The following is a 15,112-nucleotide window of genomic DNA, read 5'->3' on the forward strand; positions in this document are numbered from 1 at the left end:
TCGTTTTCTCAACCTTTAGCAGTGAGCATGTATTATTTTATAATTATTAAAAAGAAATAGGAAAATTAATTTTAAAAGAAAGTGAGTGACAAAGGACAAGAAAAAAGATAAAGCCACAAAAACCTAAAAAGTGTAAAAGCTTATAAATGCAAAAAATATCTCAGAAATATACAGAAGAAACTGTTCCCTCCAGCAAGAGAGCTAGGTGGTTATAGGAAAGTGGTGGAAAGTCACCTTTAAATTATATAGCCTTTTGCACCTTTGATTTTTGATGAGTGACTGAATTACCAACTCAAAAATTTTTTTTAAAAAAATCAAAGTTACAAAGCTTGCTCAAAATAAACTATATATTTGTAATGAGTGGGCCATAAATATGGCTTTAAACTTTATAGAGCTACCTTAGAAGTAAACCTAATCAGTTACACAATTCATGGTGGCTATAAAATAAAACATGGCCCATTGCTCCAGACAATTGTGCTGGTCCTTATACTAGAATCAGAAAGAAACTCCCCTCAAGGAGCCACATCAAGAAGCTGCAGTGTGACACAACCATTAAACTCTCCACTCTAAAAGTTCTACCAGAGACCCAAGGAGATGATTCATCAGGCCACTTCACAAAGCAGCTCTGAGTCTAAGCCAATGGCATCCTACCACAGAGCAGTAAAAGCAACTCTACAGAGGACCAGTAAGATGCTGTCCAGGAACATCACTCTCTACTGGTTTGATCCAGAGGGAGAGTCTTGATTTTAATAGCTAGAGGAACAGACTGCACACCTTTCAGGCAATTGTCTAAAATACAGTTTCTCTCAGATACGCTTTTGCTAGATATTGTACACCGTTGAATTCGTTAATGTGTTCTCTGGCAAGTGGCTGGAATGTGGTCTCACATTCCACATTACTTAATAGATAATTGATCCGGGGGAAGAGTCAACCTCATGTAAAAACATTTTTGCAAAACCCAAAAACCATCATTTACTACTACCATCTATAACATTAAAAAGTATAGGAGGAGCATAAGCTCACAATATTTTTACTTGAATACGTTTAGCTTTATGATAAACTTCTCACAATGTTCTTTTCTTGGTGCACATGATTGAAAACTCTGGCATGGTCTGCAGGGCCTTTGGGGACATCTGAGCTATAGAGTACCAAAATCTTCTAGACTATAATAGTGAAGCCACTCTATGTATAAAAGAATAATCAGGGCCCCCAAATTCTACTATATATAATAACGTTCTAATAATATTTTGCTGGAGACATTTTAATGTAGGTTTCACAAAATGCCTGTTTGGGGAAAAAAACAAACCAAAAAACCCCTCAATTTAAAAAAAACAAAGAATCCATAGCTTTAAGCCATTCTTTTTCCTAGAGTACCCCCACCCCAAAATAAAACCTGTGAAAAGTACACCAGAGCAACTGAACAACATTTCTGCCTCACGAGACTATTATCCAATAATTAATGGGGTTTTAAAAAGTTTTTTGCTGAGGAAGACTGGCCTTAAGCTAACATCTTTGCCAATCTTTCCTCTTTTTGCTTGAGGAAGATTGTCCCTGAGCTAACACCTGTGCCAGTCTTTCTGTATTTTGTATGTGGGATGCTGCCACAGCATGCTTGATGAGCGGAGTATAGGACCATGCCCAGGATCTGAACCAACCAACCCCAGGCCGCCAAAGTGAAACACGTGAACTCAACCACTATGCCACTAGGCTGGCCCCAATTAATGGTTTAGAATAGTTGACCATAGGGGCCGGACCAGTAGCACAGTGGTTAAGTTCAAAGGTTCCACTTCGGTGGCCCAGGGTTCACCGGTTCGGATCCCAAGTGCGGACATGGCACCGCTTGGCAAGCCATGCTGTGGTAGGCATCCCACATACTAAAAAAAAAAAAAAAGTAGAGGAAAATGGGCACAGACGTTAGCTCAGAGCCAGTATTCCTCAGCAAAAAGGGGAGGATTGGCAGCAGATGTTAGCTCAGGGCTAATCTTCCTAAAAAAAAAAAAAGAATACTTGACCATAAAAGCTAATTAATGATGACCAACAATTCTAAAACATGTTGTTTTTTTTTTATAAAGTCTCTCAACTCTTAACTGATAAATCCTACGGAGCAAGAATTCTTAGTTACCTTGATGTACCTTTCCTATGGATGATAACAAAAGCATATCATCTAGTATAAGACAAACAATGTCTTTCAGCTTCCGATATCAAGAAGGGCATGCATTAAACTTTTTCAAAAGAAGTAGTATTCTTATATTTCTAGCCCAGAGGTCCCAAGAAACAGTATCATCCCAGTAGCAATGAACACATCTAGCACCCAGATCCTGGTTTCTAAACAACATTCTCCAATAAAAGAAATCAGGGCTCCTGGAGAAGCGGCTGATTCCAGGGATGGCGCAAGGTAAATATAAGATACGCCTGGAGCATCTTGTGATTCCAGAAACTAATGAAGTGCTTAAAAAAAAAGAAGTTGGGAGGGAGGTATGTCAAAAGGACAAAGGAGTCAACCTGAAAGGGGTCCCAATGAAATAGTTTGAGTAATAAAATAAACACCCATGAGTCCATACTGATATAAATAAATGACTGAACAAATAAATAAATAAGAAAGGACAACTCTTGCTTATAGAAGAATTCCAATTAATAAATGAGAAGGAATGAAGAAAATAGAAAAGTCACCATTAAAACACCACAGTAATGACTGCAGCAAGCAAGATCAACCTATAAATGCAAAAAGCAGTAGGCAAAAACTTAAAGAGAAACAGGATATTTACAGACCCCAAAGTATATCCCTCAAATGTTTACTAATTAAAAAGGGAAAATAGTAATTTTACAGTGGAGAAACCAGGCAGATACTACCTTAACCAAGAGATTAAGATTAACATCACCGGGGGGCCGGCCCCGTGGCTGAGTGGTTAAGTTCGTGCGCCCTGCTTTGGTGGCCCAGGGTTTCACCAGTTTGAATCCTGGGCACAGACATGGCACTGCTCATCAAGCCGTGCTGAGGCAGCATCCATGTACCACAACTAGAAGGACCCACAACTAAATATACACAATTAGGCACCAGGGGGCTTTGGGGAGAAAAAGGAAAAATAAAATCTTTAAAAAAAAAAAAAAAGATTAACATCACCAGTAATAAGACTTTTCAATGGGCTGCACCCCCGGTCCAATGCATCGAGAGGGTCACATCACTTCAGTGGGATTCTTCCCCCAAATCCATTACCTCAATCTAACTATGAGAAAACATTAGACAAACCCAAACTGAGGGACATTCTACAAAATACCTGACCAGTACACTTCAAAAGTGTCAAGGTCATAAAAGACAAGGAAAAGCTAAGGAACCATCACAGATTGGAGAAGAATAAGGAAACACAACAACTAAATACAATATAGGATCCTGAATCAAATCCTGGAATAGAAATAAAACAGTGGAAAAAATGGGAAAATCTGAATAACAACTATAGTTTAGTTAATGGTATTTTATCAATGTTATTCTCTTAGTTTTGATCACTGTACCATGATTATGCAGGATGTTAACATTTGGGGAAGGTGGGTGAAGGGTTTACAGGATCTCTTTGTACTATCTTTGCAAATATTCTGTAAGTCTAAAATCATTTCAAATAAAAAGCTAAAAAAGAAAAGGAGGCCAGCCCTGTGGCCAAGTGGTTGAGTTCATGCACTCCGCTTTGGCAGCCCAGAGTTTCACCTGTTGGGTTCCTGGGCGTGGAACTAGCACCACTCATCAAGCCATGCTGAGGCGGTGTCCCACATGGCAGAACTAGAAGGACCTACAACTAGAATATACAACTATGTACCGGTGGGGATTTGGGGAGAAAAAGCAAAAAAAAGACAAAGAAGATTGGCAACAGTTGTTAGCTCAGGTGCCAATCTTTAAAAAAATAAATAAATAAAATAAAATCGTCAAAGCCATAGTGAATTGCCACATACCACACTATTCCAAGTGTTAGTCTTAAAATATGATCATAAAAAAATAAAAGCTAAAAAAAACAAACAAAAAAGTACTGGTATCCAGTCTCTGGATCCAGCTGCCAATTTGCAGGAAATACAGAGGACACAAGAACATTTTATACTGTCCGATGAATACACAATCATGAAAATCCAAACTATGGGAAACTCTACAGGTCAAACAGTCTGGGTTCACCAGATAAGTAAAACAGAAAAGGATGGGATAAACAGGGACCTTAAAGATTAAGGGAGACTTAAAAGACATATAAAAACTTTTTTTAGGGGCTGGCCTCGTGGCTGAGGTGGCAGCTCACATGCCACAACGAGAAGGACCCACGACTAAAAAATATATATAACTATGTACTGGGGAGATTTGGGGAGAAAACGCAGAAAAAAAACCCAAAAACTTTTTTAAGGGCAGGACTAAGCTATAGTGTCTAGGGATGCTCATTTGGCTAATAAAACAAAAAAAAATGCAAAGATGTCATTATTACAAAAGTCAGGATAATGGTTCCTTATGAAGGGGGTAAGGGAACTATGATTGAGATGGGGCATATGGAAAAGTTTAACAATAAAAGGTTTTTGTTCTTTTATGTAGTGCTATCAGGAGTGTTCCTCCTGACCCTGACTCTCATAGCTGCACAGGAGGTGGGTTTCTAAAAAAGCCCAAACTAATAGCTTGGGATCTACCCTCAACTCAAGAAGCTAAGCCCATACTAACTTCTAATCTTTAGGTCAAAGGCTGAGGAAATGCCAAAGTATCACAGAAAGGTTCCAAAATGATTCCTGATGGATTTCTACACAAGATAGTATACAGTAAACTCTGGTGGAACAACCATGCCTAAAGATTGCTAGCTAGTCACATAAAACATTATCAACTATGTGTCTTTGGGCAGGTGACAACCTCTCTTTGCTTAAATTTTCTCATCTATAAAATCAAGTTAACAATAGTATTTATATCACAGGGCCATAGTAGAGATTAAATTAGTTTTTTAACATACCTAAAGTGCCTGGAACAGTGCCTGGCATGTAGAAAGCATTACAGCATTGTTAATTATTACTATTTTTACTGGACAGAAAAGCACATGCTTATATTTTGTCAAGTAGGAAATCTGTATACATTTTAATTAGACTATCAAACTGATGGGTCTGTAGAAATGAGTGACACAAAAAAGATCTCTTCCTATCATAATGGATATCTGTTATTTTCACCGCCCAACATCAATTTCCCCCTCTTCTGGTAAGAGCACTCTAGTTTTCCTATGGAATACCTCCCTCTTCCATGGTTTGGGAGGTTGCCCCCTCTCCAAAGAGGAAGATATAGATACATGACCCAGACTGACCACAGTTATTGATTTAAGAATTGGTGTATTACCCAAATAAGTTCAATGTGGCTCAATTCCAAGGCTTTTGTTGTGCTTATTAAGAAGAGTCACCCTCTTTCCACTGGACTTGACACCGTGAGCATTTAAAAGGTGGAGGCTATTAGTGGCTAATCTTGCCAATACCTGGGAAGAGCCTTCCTGAATGCAGTCAATGCTAAGATGGAAAAAGAATTAATCCTGAGGAAATCATTGAGTCTCTGGATCCAGCTAGGCCTGAAGTCAGGACCTACCCTTGGATAGTTCCATTATGTAGGCCAATAAGCTCACTTTTTATTATAATTTGGACAGTTTGAGTTGGATTCTGTCATCTTCACATAAAAAAATTGACAACCCATTTAAAACCCTTCGGATATTTGGAGACAAGAACCATCCCCTCCAAGTGTACAACTTCTCACTTATTCCCATGGAAAATCAGTCCATGATTACAGCCAATCAAAATCTATTTGGATCCAAGGCCCTTCATCCAAAGAACTGGTCACTCAAAAAACTCAAAATGTCATGTGAAACCAGAAGGACTCCTACTTCAATATTTTTAAATGTCTGCCTTTTAGAATTTAACACAATCATCTGCTTTTTAAAATATCCCATCTTAAAATATACCTTGAAGACAAGTGATACTTATAGACGTTGTACCCCTCTCTCCCAAATGGGACAAATAGTTATCCTGACTTAACCAGATCCAGGTGGGTGATTACCACATCGCTCTCTCTAGCTGAAACTGGCTCCCAAGCTCCAGGCCTAAACCTTTGAATATCATACTATCACCTTATACACACAGCAAACGCTCACTGCTGTCCTTTCTGACTCATCTATTTCAGCCAATATCACCACTGTTCTCCCTATTATTTAAACTCAAAATATTAAAATTAGTCATTTTAGCTTTGATTATTGTACTAAGAGCTTCAACATGGATTATCTTATTTAATGGGGTATATATTATAACTTCATATTTTACAGATAAGAAAACTGATGTTAGAGGTCACATAGATAGTGAGTGGCAGAGGCAGAGAAAGATTCAAGCCCATTTTGAGATCCCAGACCCTGTGCTCTTAATCACTGTCCCACATTGCCTTATCTTTGGATCCTTTACCCTGTCTATCCTATAAGTAACCAGATCTTAGGTTTTCTTTTTTTCAGTACTTATTCAACAGTAACTATACAACTACTCTATGCCAGGCACAAAGGATTCAGGAATGAATAAAACAGTCCTGGGCTTCATGGAGCTCACAGTACAGTGGAGAAACTGGATATGAACAAATATGATATAAAATAAGAAATGCTCTTAATAGAGGTATGTATAACGTGCTAAGACAACAGAAGAAGGAAGGCCTAATACTGTCTTGTGTTTTCTAGTATCCAGAAGAAAGCAGGAACCAAGTGGCTTCAACAAACAATTCAGTTTGTTCAACAAATAATTCTATGCAAATATTATACGCAAAGATATCAAGTCTAAGCTCTCACCATCACACATATGAATTACTACTACCTTTATTACCATTTGTTAACTGGGAAACTTGGCGAAATTACTTAACTCCTCTAAATTTCAGTTTCATCATCTGTAAAATGGGGAAAATAGCACCATCTAACACACAAAAAAACTGGAGGACAGGGGCCAGCCTAGTGGCGCAGCAGTTAAGTGCGCATGTTCTGCTTCGGTGGCCTGGGGTTTGCCGGTTTGGATCCCGGGTGCGGACATGGCATGGCTTGGCACGCCATGCTGTGGTAGGCATCCCACATATAAAGTAGGGGAAGATGGGCACGAATGTTAGCTCAGGGCCAGTCTTCCTCAGCAAAAGGAGGAGGATTGACAGCAGATGTTAGCTCAGGGCTAATCTTCCTCAAAAAAGAAAAAAGAAAAACTGGAGGATAAAATGAGATTTACCACAGTCTCTGATACATAGTAAGTATTTTTAGAAATTTTAGTGCTAATTACTCACAAAACACCCATTCATCATGCCATTCCCCATTGCAAAATGTCTACGGGATAATATCAAAACTCTAGCATTTAAAGTTCAAGGACACAAAGGGGACTTTTGGGGTGCTGGGAATGTTCTGTTTCTTGATCTGCATGCTGGCTCCATGGGTACACACAGTTTGTGAAAATTCACTGAGCTCTACACTTATTATACATGCATGGTATATTTATTGTACTTCAGTAAAAAAGCTTTTAAAAAAATCTTCAAACTTTGGCCCTAACCTAACCCCCCCCTCCATTACTCCCTACTTTGGACATTTCATACCCTTCAATATTTCTTGATCCTGTTTACCTTCTGCTACCTGGAACTCCTCTTTCTCTAATCTCGCTTTCCAAACTCTACATCCTTCAAGAGTTAGCTCAAATCCCTCATCCTTAGGAAACAGGAAAAGAAAAGGACACTTTCTTCAGGGTCAGAACTCCAAGGAACGAGATGTACACAGGAAGTACACTTTTCACACATGATTATAACTGTCTCTCTCTCCCACAAGCCTGTGGATCTTTCAGCCCAAACTCTTGTCTCATTGTAAGCGCTGGTATAAAACAATGTTTGAGGAAGGAGGTAAAGAAGAAGAAACAGCGGGAAAAGCTGCACTGCAAGTCCTAGACTGAGAACAGGCGTCTAAACACAGTCACACCCTCTCCTCGCTTAGTCCAGATTAGTCCCCTCACTCGAGCCCCCGACTCACACACCATCCTACACCCCAGAGAGCACCACTTGCGACCCCGGAGCAAATCCCAATCCCCTCCACAAATCCCACTCCACCCACAACGCCCTTTTCTTATCCCGACCCTTCCTCGGACCACGCCCCTCGGCTCAGGACCGGAGTGGGACACACCCCCTCAGATCCCCGCCCCTCGGGCGATGGGGCCCGCAGGGCCCAAATCGCTCGACACGGTCCCACGCCCCCTCCCCTCAGCAGCCCCGCCCTCAGGCCCCGCCCTCTCTGAGCACGCCAGAGCGGTCAGTTCCCTCAGAATCTTGAGTTTGCGGCTACTACCCGCGCCTTCCATTCACGTAAGCCCAGAGAGCACGGGCGGAGCCTAGCCGCCTGCTTGAGCCAGTGACCTCACCTCTCTTCCAAGAGCTCAGTGGGGACACCACCTCCACGCGCTCGGAGATGAACTCGGCCAGACTGGAGCGGAACAAGGCCGCCCGCACGGTCACGGCCACCACCAGCACCAGGGCCAAGGGAGCCGCCATGATAGCTGGGGCGGGCGCGCAGGCCAGGAGGGAAAGGCGAAGCGGAAGAGCCTCGCGACCTGTGCGCCACCCTCTGTAGTTCCAAGCGCCGGCGCGCCTCGCTGCTGTCCCTGGAGCTGCCAGACTAAGGACTACCACTCCCAGTAAGCCTTGCGGCGAAACCAGGCGGAACGACGGAAAGCAAGGCGTCTCAAACTTGTTGCAAAAGGTTGGGTGACGCGTCCTAGATAGCAGGTGAGTTGTAAAAGCGCTCAGGGGCTGAAGTCTTGCTGACATTTGACAAGTGAAGGTAGTTATCTTCCTAGGATTGTGAGCGAGTTTTAAAAAGATGTTAATTTTACTCTTGTGTGTATGTTTTTAATGTTAAGGTATTTCCCTTTTATGTTTTTAAAGTGTTAAATATGTACTCGTTTAATTTGTTCTACAGTTGTTTATTGAACGCCAACTATATTCCAGGCAGTATACTGGGTTCTGAGGGTACATTTTGGAGTAGTAAACAGATTTATTAGCTCGGCGGCCTTGAACAGGTTGCTTAACCCTTCTGTGCCTCAGGTCCCTTATCTGAATATGTGCTTGCTGGTTGTTGGCTCGTACAGGCTCACTAGAAACGATAGAGGAATGCTTAGGAATTTTGCCAGTCGCTTTTAAACGCAGCCATTATCAAAAATTAAATTATTTAAACTTACAATTAAATACGTTATATTAAAAACAAAGTAATAAATACTCAAAGCTCATCATTTCCTAATTATTTTACTACACTTTTATCTGTGCTCTTGAGGTTATTTACCACTGCTATAAGACTATGGCAAAGACTGTATAATGGTGTGCTACTGCCCTTCACTTCTCAAATCGGCTTTCAGTGACGTCAGGTTGGTAGCTTGAAATCCCTCCCCATGGGAATGTTTACACCACAGAAATCAGCAAACACTACAAATCAGGGTTTTGGAGTTTGGAGAGCCCATTGATAAACATTAAGTAGCACGCCACTTCATTAGTTAGTGTATGAAAAGTGCTTATGGTGAGTGCTTAAATATTAGCTATAAAAATTAAATAAATATATAAGGAGATTTCAGATCTGTGAATAAAATGAAACAGGTTGCATGATCAGGAATAACTTGGGGGAAGAGCGGTAGTAACACTGGAGAGGGTGGTCAAGGAAGACTTCAGGAAGAGGTGACATTTGAGCTGAGATTAAAAGATGAGAAACTAACCACAGCTTCCAACCAAAAGGAATAGACTCCGAGTCAGGAAATAGCAGGGTGTGTTTGAGAAAGGAAACAAATATGATCCAAGTGGAGAGAGTAGTAGAAGTTGTGGGTGGAGAGGCAGATAGTGGCTAATCAGGTAGGGACCTGTTCTCCATGGTTGGGGATTTGAGCTTTATTGAAAGTGCAATCCCTGTGCCACTGGAGCATTTTAAGCCAGAAAGTGATGTGGTCAGGTGTTCATTTTTAACAGATCACTATATCCCCAGGAACTATGCTGGGTGTTTGAGAATATTGGAGTGACAAAGTTGCACCCCCTGCCTTTATGGAACTTGGAGAATAGTTGAAGAGATGTGATAGTCTTAAGAATAACACAAATAAAACTAAAATCACAAATCATGGTGAGAGAAGGAAAAAGGGGAGGAGGATGGTAGGAGAATGTGAAAATCAGCTCTGGACCTGATAGCATTCTTGACCAGTGGGAGGGGCAGGTCTCCCTTGGGAGAGAGGATAATGAAGGAATAGAGAGAGGCGCTCTCATCCTTTGAGCTCTGCTCTGCCGAGCACTGTGCCATACTTTTTTTGTTTGTTTGTTTTGAGGAAGATTAGCTCTGAGCTAACATCTGCCGCCAATCCTCTTCTTTTTACTGAGGAAGCCTGGCCCTGAGCTAACGTCCGTGCCCATCTACCTGTACTTTATATGTGGGACGCCTACCACAGCATGGCTTGACGAGCGGTGCCATGTCCACACCCAGGATCCAAACTGGCAAACTCCTGGCCGCGGAAGCGGGACATGCGAACTTAATCGCTGCACCACTAGGCCGGCCTGGAACCTGTATTCTTAATCTCTCCAGTTTATTCTGTTGCTGGTGGTTTAGGAGCCATACTTTGAAAAACATTACCCTGAAGGCATAGGTATCCAGTAGTTTATGCAACAAAAAGACGAAAATAGTAATAATAGCTAGCAAGTATTGAGTGCTTACAATGTGTTAAGTATTATTTTAAGTGCTTTACATGTTTTAGTCTCTCTTAATATATATACTATTACAGGTACTATAATTTCCCCATCACCACATACACATAAAGAAACTGAGGCAGAAACAGATTTAGTAATTTGTCTAAAGTCCCACAGCTAGTAAATGACATAACCAGGATCTGAATGTTAGCTGCAGACATTATGGTTAAGCTGCTCTGCCTGAGAAAATGAGAGGAATTTGGGTTGGGTTGGATTGAGTTGGGTTGGGTTGTTTTGTTGTTGTAGCTAAGAAGGAAGGGTAGAGAACTAAAAGGAGGGAGATAATAAAGGAGCAAGCCAGGTGATTTCTCTCCTGAGAAGCCAGAGATTCCAGATGGTAAGTGGGTTGTCTAGGAGGAAGAAATTGAGGCTCTGAGATATTAAGTAACCGGCTTTAAGCCACAAACCTGGGTAGTTTTTCCTTTAGCATTTATTGAACACCTACCATTGCCACGTCCTGCACTAGGCTGTGGAGATACAGTCTATCCAGCACATTTGTTTTATTCCAAATAGCAAACTGATTCTGGCCATCTTTAACACAAAGGAAACTAACTAGGAGGCTATGAGGGAGCTTACAGCGCCAAAGAGAAGTCTGAGGAACCAGACTTGGAATAGTGATGACCCAGGTCGGCAACAACACAGGGCCTGGGTGGCAGGAACTACCTGTCAAGTCAACCAGGTACCACCGCTGGAATGAGTGAACTCCAGCCAGTTTTTAATGGCCTTGCCTCATGCCATTCAGTAGTCAAAGTTCTTGGAAAGAGCATGAGATTGGTTGAGATGAGGTCCCCTACCTGCCTCTTGGCTGTGTGTAGGGCAGCAAGAGAAGAGGATCTGTGAGTAGTCGGATGATGAATTTACTATGCTTGCCTTAGGGCAGAACACCCTGAAGGCCATTGAGTGAAGTCATTTGAGTGAAGGCAAAGGGTGATTGGATGCTGGATGGGGAAAAAGGGCAAATATCCACTAACAGTGATGAGAAAGATACAGTCCCTCCCATATTGGAGTTTATAGTCTAGCAGGAAGTTACACAAAATAGAAGTGAGCAGACAAATAAAATAGATGTTGTGATTAGCCCTATGAGGGCAACAGACCAGAAGCAATGATAATGAATAATGGAGGATCTACTATAGACTGGATTGGGTAATCAAGTAAAGTCTGTCTGAGGAGGTGATGTTTAAGCTGAGACCTAAAGGATGAGAAGGAGCCAATGATGTAAAGAATTGGCAATGGTGAATGGCGAGTATGGGGAGGGGGTAATTGAGGTTACCATGAACTTGCAGTGAGGGAGGCCAGTGTGGAATGAAGTGAGCAAGAGGTGAGACTTGCAGAAGTAGGCAAGGGTCAAGTGGCCTTTGTAGACCACGATGCAAAGTTGGATTTTTATTCTAAGAGCAATGGGAAGTCCACTAAAGGGTTTCGAGTAGAGTTAGAACATGATCACAATTTAGATTTAAAAAATTCCCCTCTGGCTCCTGGGTGAGTAATGGATTGGAGGAAGCGAGGGTGGCAGCAGGGAGACCAGTCAGCCAGGTGAGAGAAGATGGTGGCTTGGACCAGGGTGGTAGAGAGAAGTGGGTGGATTCAAGAGATATTTTGGAGGTAGCATTGATCAAATGCTTCCTGAATCCCCCTATATCTTGTCCCTGGTACTCAGACCCTGGCTCCTGTAAAGGTCTGATGGACAGTTCTCTGAGACTTTCACTAACAGACATTTGACAGACAGAAACTTAGAGCAACAATCTCAGGTTGACAAGTATACAAAATCTTTAAACACAGCTCAAGGCTTTTTTCCTTCCTGGCTTCCACCATTATGAATGACACAAGTAACCAGCCAGGCAAGGAAGTTCATGACATAGCAACTGTTTCTGCCTAAACAAATAGTCATAGAGGTCCTTCCTTCACCCTGGGAAAGCAACAGTACCTAAGCCAGAAATTCTTGAAAAACTAACCAAAACGTATGAGAATACACCAGATAATTATCTTTGTCTACAGATTTGAACCCACTTTGGCAATGGCAAAACAACAGACTTTTAAAAAATTTACAATTCCTTGGATTATGCAAAGAGAAATCAACCCAAACATAGATTTGCAAGATTTGGCCTGGGTGAGAAGGAAAGAACTCAAGAAAATCAGCAAAAGAAACACGAGAACAGAGTGAAAAAAGTCAGGGTTGCTATAATAGCAAAAAGAAGGATTAAAGATACAGCTTTGGCTTGATCTGTACAGGTTTTTCACCAGAAGACAATAAACTTTTAAAATAAACAGTAACATCTCAACAAATGGGGGTGAGTGGAAGGCAGTGTCATGTAGGGAAAAATAATTAAAGGCATCCTTAAGATTGAAAAAGTAGGAAAGGGCTGATCTAGTTCACTGTACAGATTGGGAAACTATGGCCCAGAGAAGAGCAGTGCCTGGCCCAGGGTCACACAGCAAGTCAGTGGTGGCACTAGACCCAGAAACTAGGTTTGTCATCATCTGTCTCCTACACCAGCTATCTCTTGTTCTTGGGCTGGGTTTCCGGTGAGGCCCACTGGGAGACTCATACCAGCTCCTTCCTCGGCTCTAGGACCCAGATATTGTAAGGACCCAAAAGGAACCAGAGATCTGGCCTTACCTAATGCCTGAGGAAAGGTTTCCGGGACCCTGTGCCTCCAGCTCTCTCAATTTCCTTCCTGTCCCCTACCCACAAAGGCCCACCGTTGCATAAGCCATCCTGTTAGGAAAACAAGACCAAGATGTAAACCAGGCCTACAACCTGAAGGCTAAAGATTGGCTCCCCCTCCCCAGCCTCCTCTCTCTGAACCCTTCTCCCTCCTCCAGAGCCACACCCTCCACAACTATGCCTCCAGAACCCTCATGCCCTCCCCACAAATACACATAAACTTCCCTGCTCTGGAAAAGGAGACAAGTGTAGTGGGCTTTGTTTATTGCTTCCTGGCATTCATTCTCCCCTTCCTAGTAGGACCCTGAATTCTCAGCCATGTGTTTTGGGTGGAGTTTTTTGTTTTTTTTTTTAAGATTTTATTTTTTTCCTTTTTCTCCCCAAAGCCCCCCGGTACATAGTTGTATATTCTTCGTTGTGGGTCCTTCTAGTTGTGGCATGTGGGACGCTGCCTCAGCATGGTTTGATGAGCAGTGCCATGTCCGCGCCCAGGATTCAAATCAACGAAACACTGGGCCGCCTGCAGCGGAGCGCGCGAACTTAACCACTCGGCCACGGGACCAGCCCCTTGAGTGGAATTGACTTCAACCCCATTTCCAGGAATGGGCCCTAAATGGCTTAAATTAATCAATACATTCCAAATCCCTAGCCACGGTGATTGGTTCAGGGATGAGCAAACCAGGTCAATCAGAGCCAACAACACTCAATTCTAGAATTTTGGATTGAGCCATTTGGGGAAATGGGCCTTTCCTTTTCTTTCTACTAGGTTGGAGCTTGGAAGCACCCAGACCTAGGAGCAGCTGGTAGCTTATACGTACAAGACAAGATAAGGCAAGGCCAACGCCAAGGCCTAATTGATTCTATTGGTAAAGATACAATAAGCCACTTTTCAATTTAAGCAGTTTGTTACTTACATAGACAGCAAGAAGAACAAGCCAGCTCCCTGTGATCCTTGTTCCACACACCGAAAAGGATGGCACTGAAACAAAAGGGGCTGAATAATTGCAACACGAGTTGTGGGTACCCTGTTAAAGAGGAGCCAGTTCTAGACTGCAGTAAACAGGTTTTATGTTCTGTAGCTCCATCATGAGTAGGGTGGGGCAGAAAGTCTTTTAATCAGAAACTGGGAAGCAATAAAACTGTCTCATGACAGTCTCCCAGGGGAGATAGGAAGGCAAGTAGAAAATAGCCTCAATGCCTTACAAGCCTCCCATCTTCTCATGTTCTCGGATGATCACAAGGCATTCTGCCAAGGCTCAGATAAGCTTTTCAAACCTTTGCGTGTGTGGCCTGTATGAACGAATATATGCAGAGTCACCAGGGTGCCAAGGCAGAGCTGTTCCCCTACATTGTCATGTGGTCACAAAGAGACAGCCTGTCAAGAATTAAGCCAACTTCCAGGAAGTGTTTTGGGGAAATTAGAAAAGATTGGATCTTAGTTCCATTATTGAAGCCACTAGATCAAGCCTTGCCTGAAGGTAATTATTGCTAAACATTTCAATCAAATTCCTTTTCTAGTTTAATCCAGTTTGAGTTGGGTCTTAGTTACTTGCAACCAAAAGCTCTTAACCAATACAACAGGAGATGGAACTCAGCCTCCCAAAGGACTCTCATATACTTTCGTAGTTTCAATTATTGTTTATATATTGATGACTCTCAGATATTTATTTCCAGCCCAGATTTCTCTTGTTGAGATTCAGACATAT

General features: G+C 42.1%; 2 protein-coding genes across 31 annotated transcripts in view; one reads left to right on the top strand and one right to left on the bottom strand.

Moving 5' to 3' along the window:
* The window catches only part of PIGU (phosphatidylinositol glycan anchor biosynthesis class U), a 114,902-nt gene that overhangs the window by 80,493 nt on the left and 19,297 nt on the right, over nucleotides 1–15,112 (bottom strand). For 3 of the 6 annotated variants that reach the window (XM_070247371.1, XM_070247367.1, XM_070247372.1), the window contains 2 exons: nucleotides 14,321–14,400; nucleotides 13,359–13,457 (listed from right to left, as the gene is read on the bottom strand). Coding sequence is in view for 1 of the 6 variants with exons in the window: in XM_001501271.6 (XP_001501321.1) it covers nucleotides 8,392–8,521 (130 nt within the window). In the remaining 5 variants the exon portion in view is untranslated. Of the gene's footprint in view, nucleotides 1–8,391; nucleotides 8,590–13,358; nucleotides 13,458–14,320; nucleotides 14,401–15,112 lie in introns of those variants that run through there. The other 3 variants (XM_070247370.1, XM_070247369.1, XM_001501271.6) reach the window with 2 other exon arrangements.
* Nucleotides 8,593–15,112, top strand: part of TP53INP2 (tumor protein p53 inducible nuclear protein 2) — a 29,043-nt gene continuing 22,523 nt past the window's right edge. For 9 of the 25 annotated variants that reach the window (XM_070247373.1, XM_070247395.1, XM_023626416.2 and 6 more), the window contains exon 1: nucleotides 8,615–8,755. The gene's annotated coding sequence lies outside the window, so the exon portion shown is untranslated. Of the gene's footprint in view, nucleotides 8,756–15,112 lie in introns of all 25 variants that reach the window. The other 16 variants (XM_070247389.1, XM_070247381.1, XM_023626418.2 and 13 more) reach the window with 12 other exon arrangements.

This window comes from Equus caballus, chromosome 22 (assembly GCF_041296265.1).
Source record: "Equus caballus isolate H_3958 breed thoroughbred chromosome 22, TB-T2T, whole genome shotgun sequence".
In the NCBI taxonomy this organism is placed as follows: Eukaryota; Metazoa; Chordata; class Mammalia; order Perissodactyla; family Equidae; genus Equus; species Equus caballus.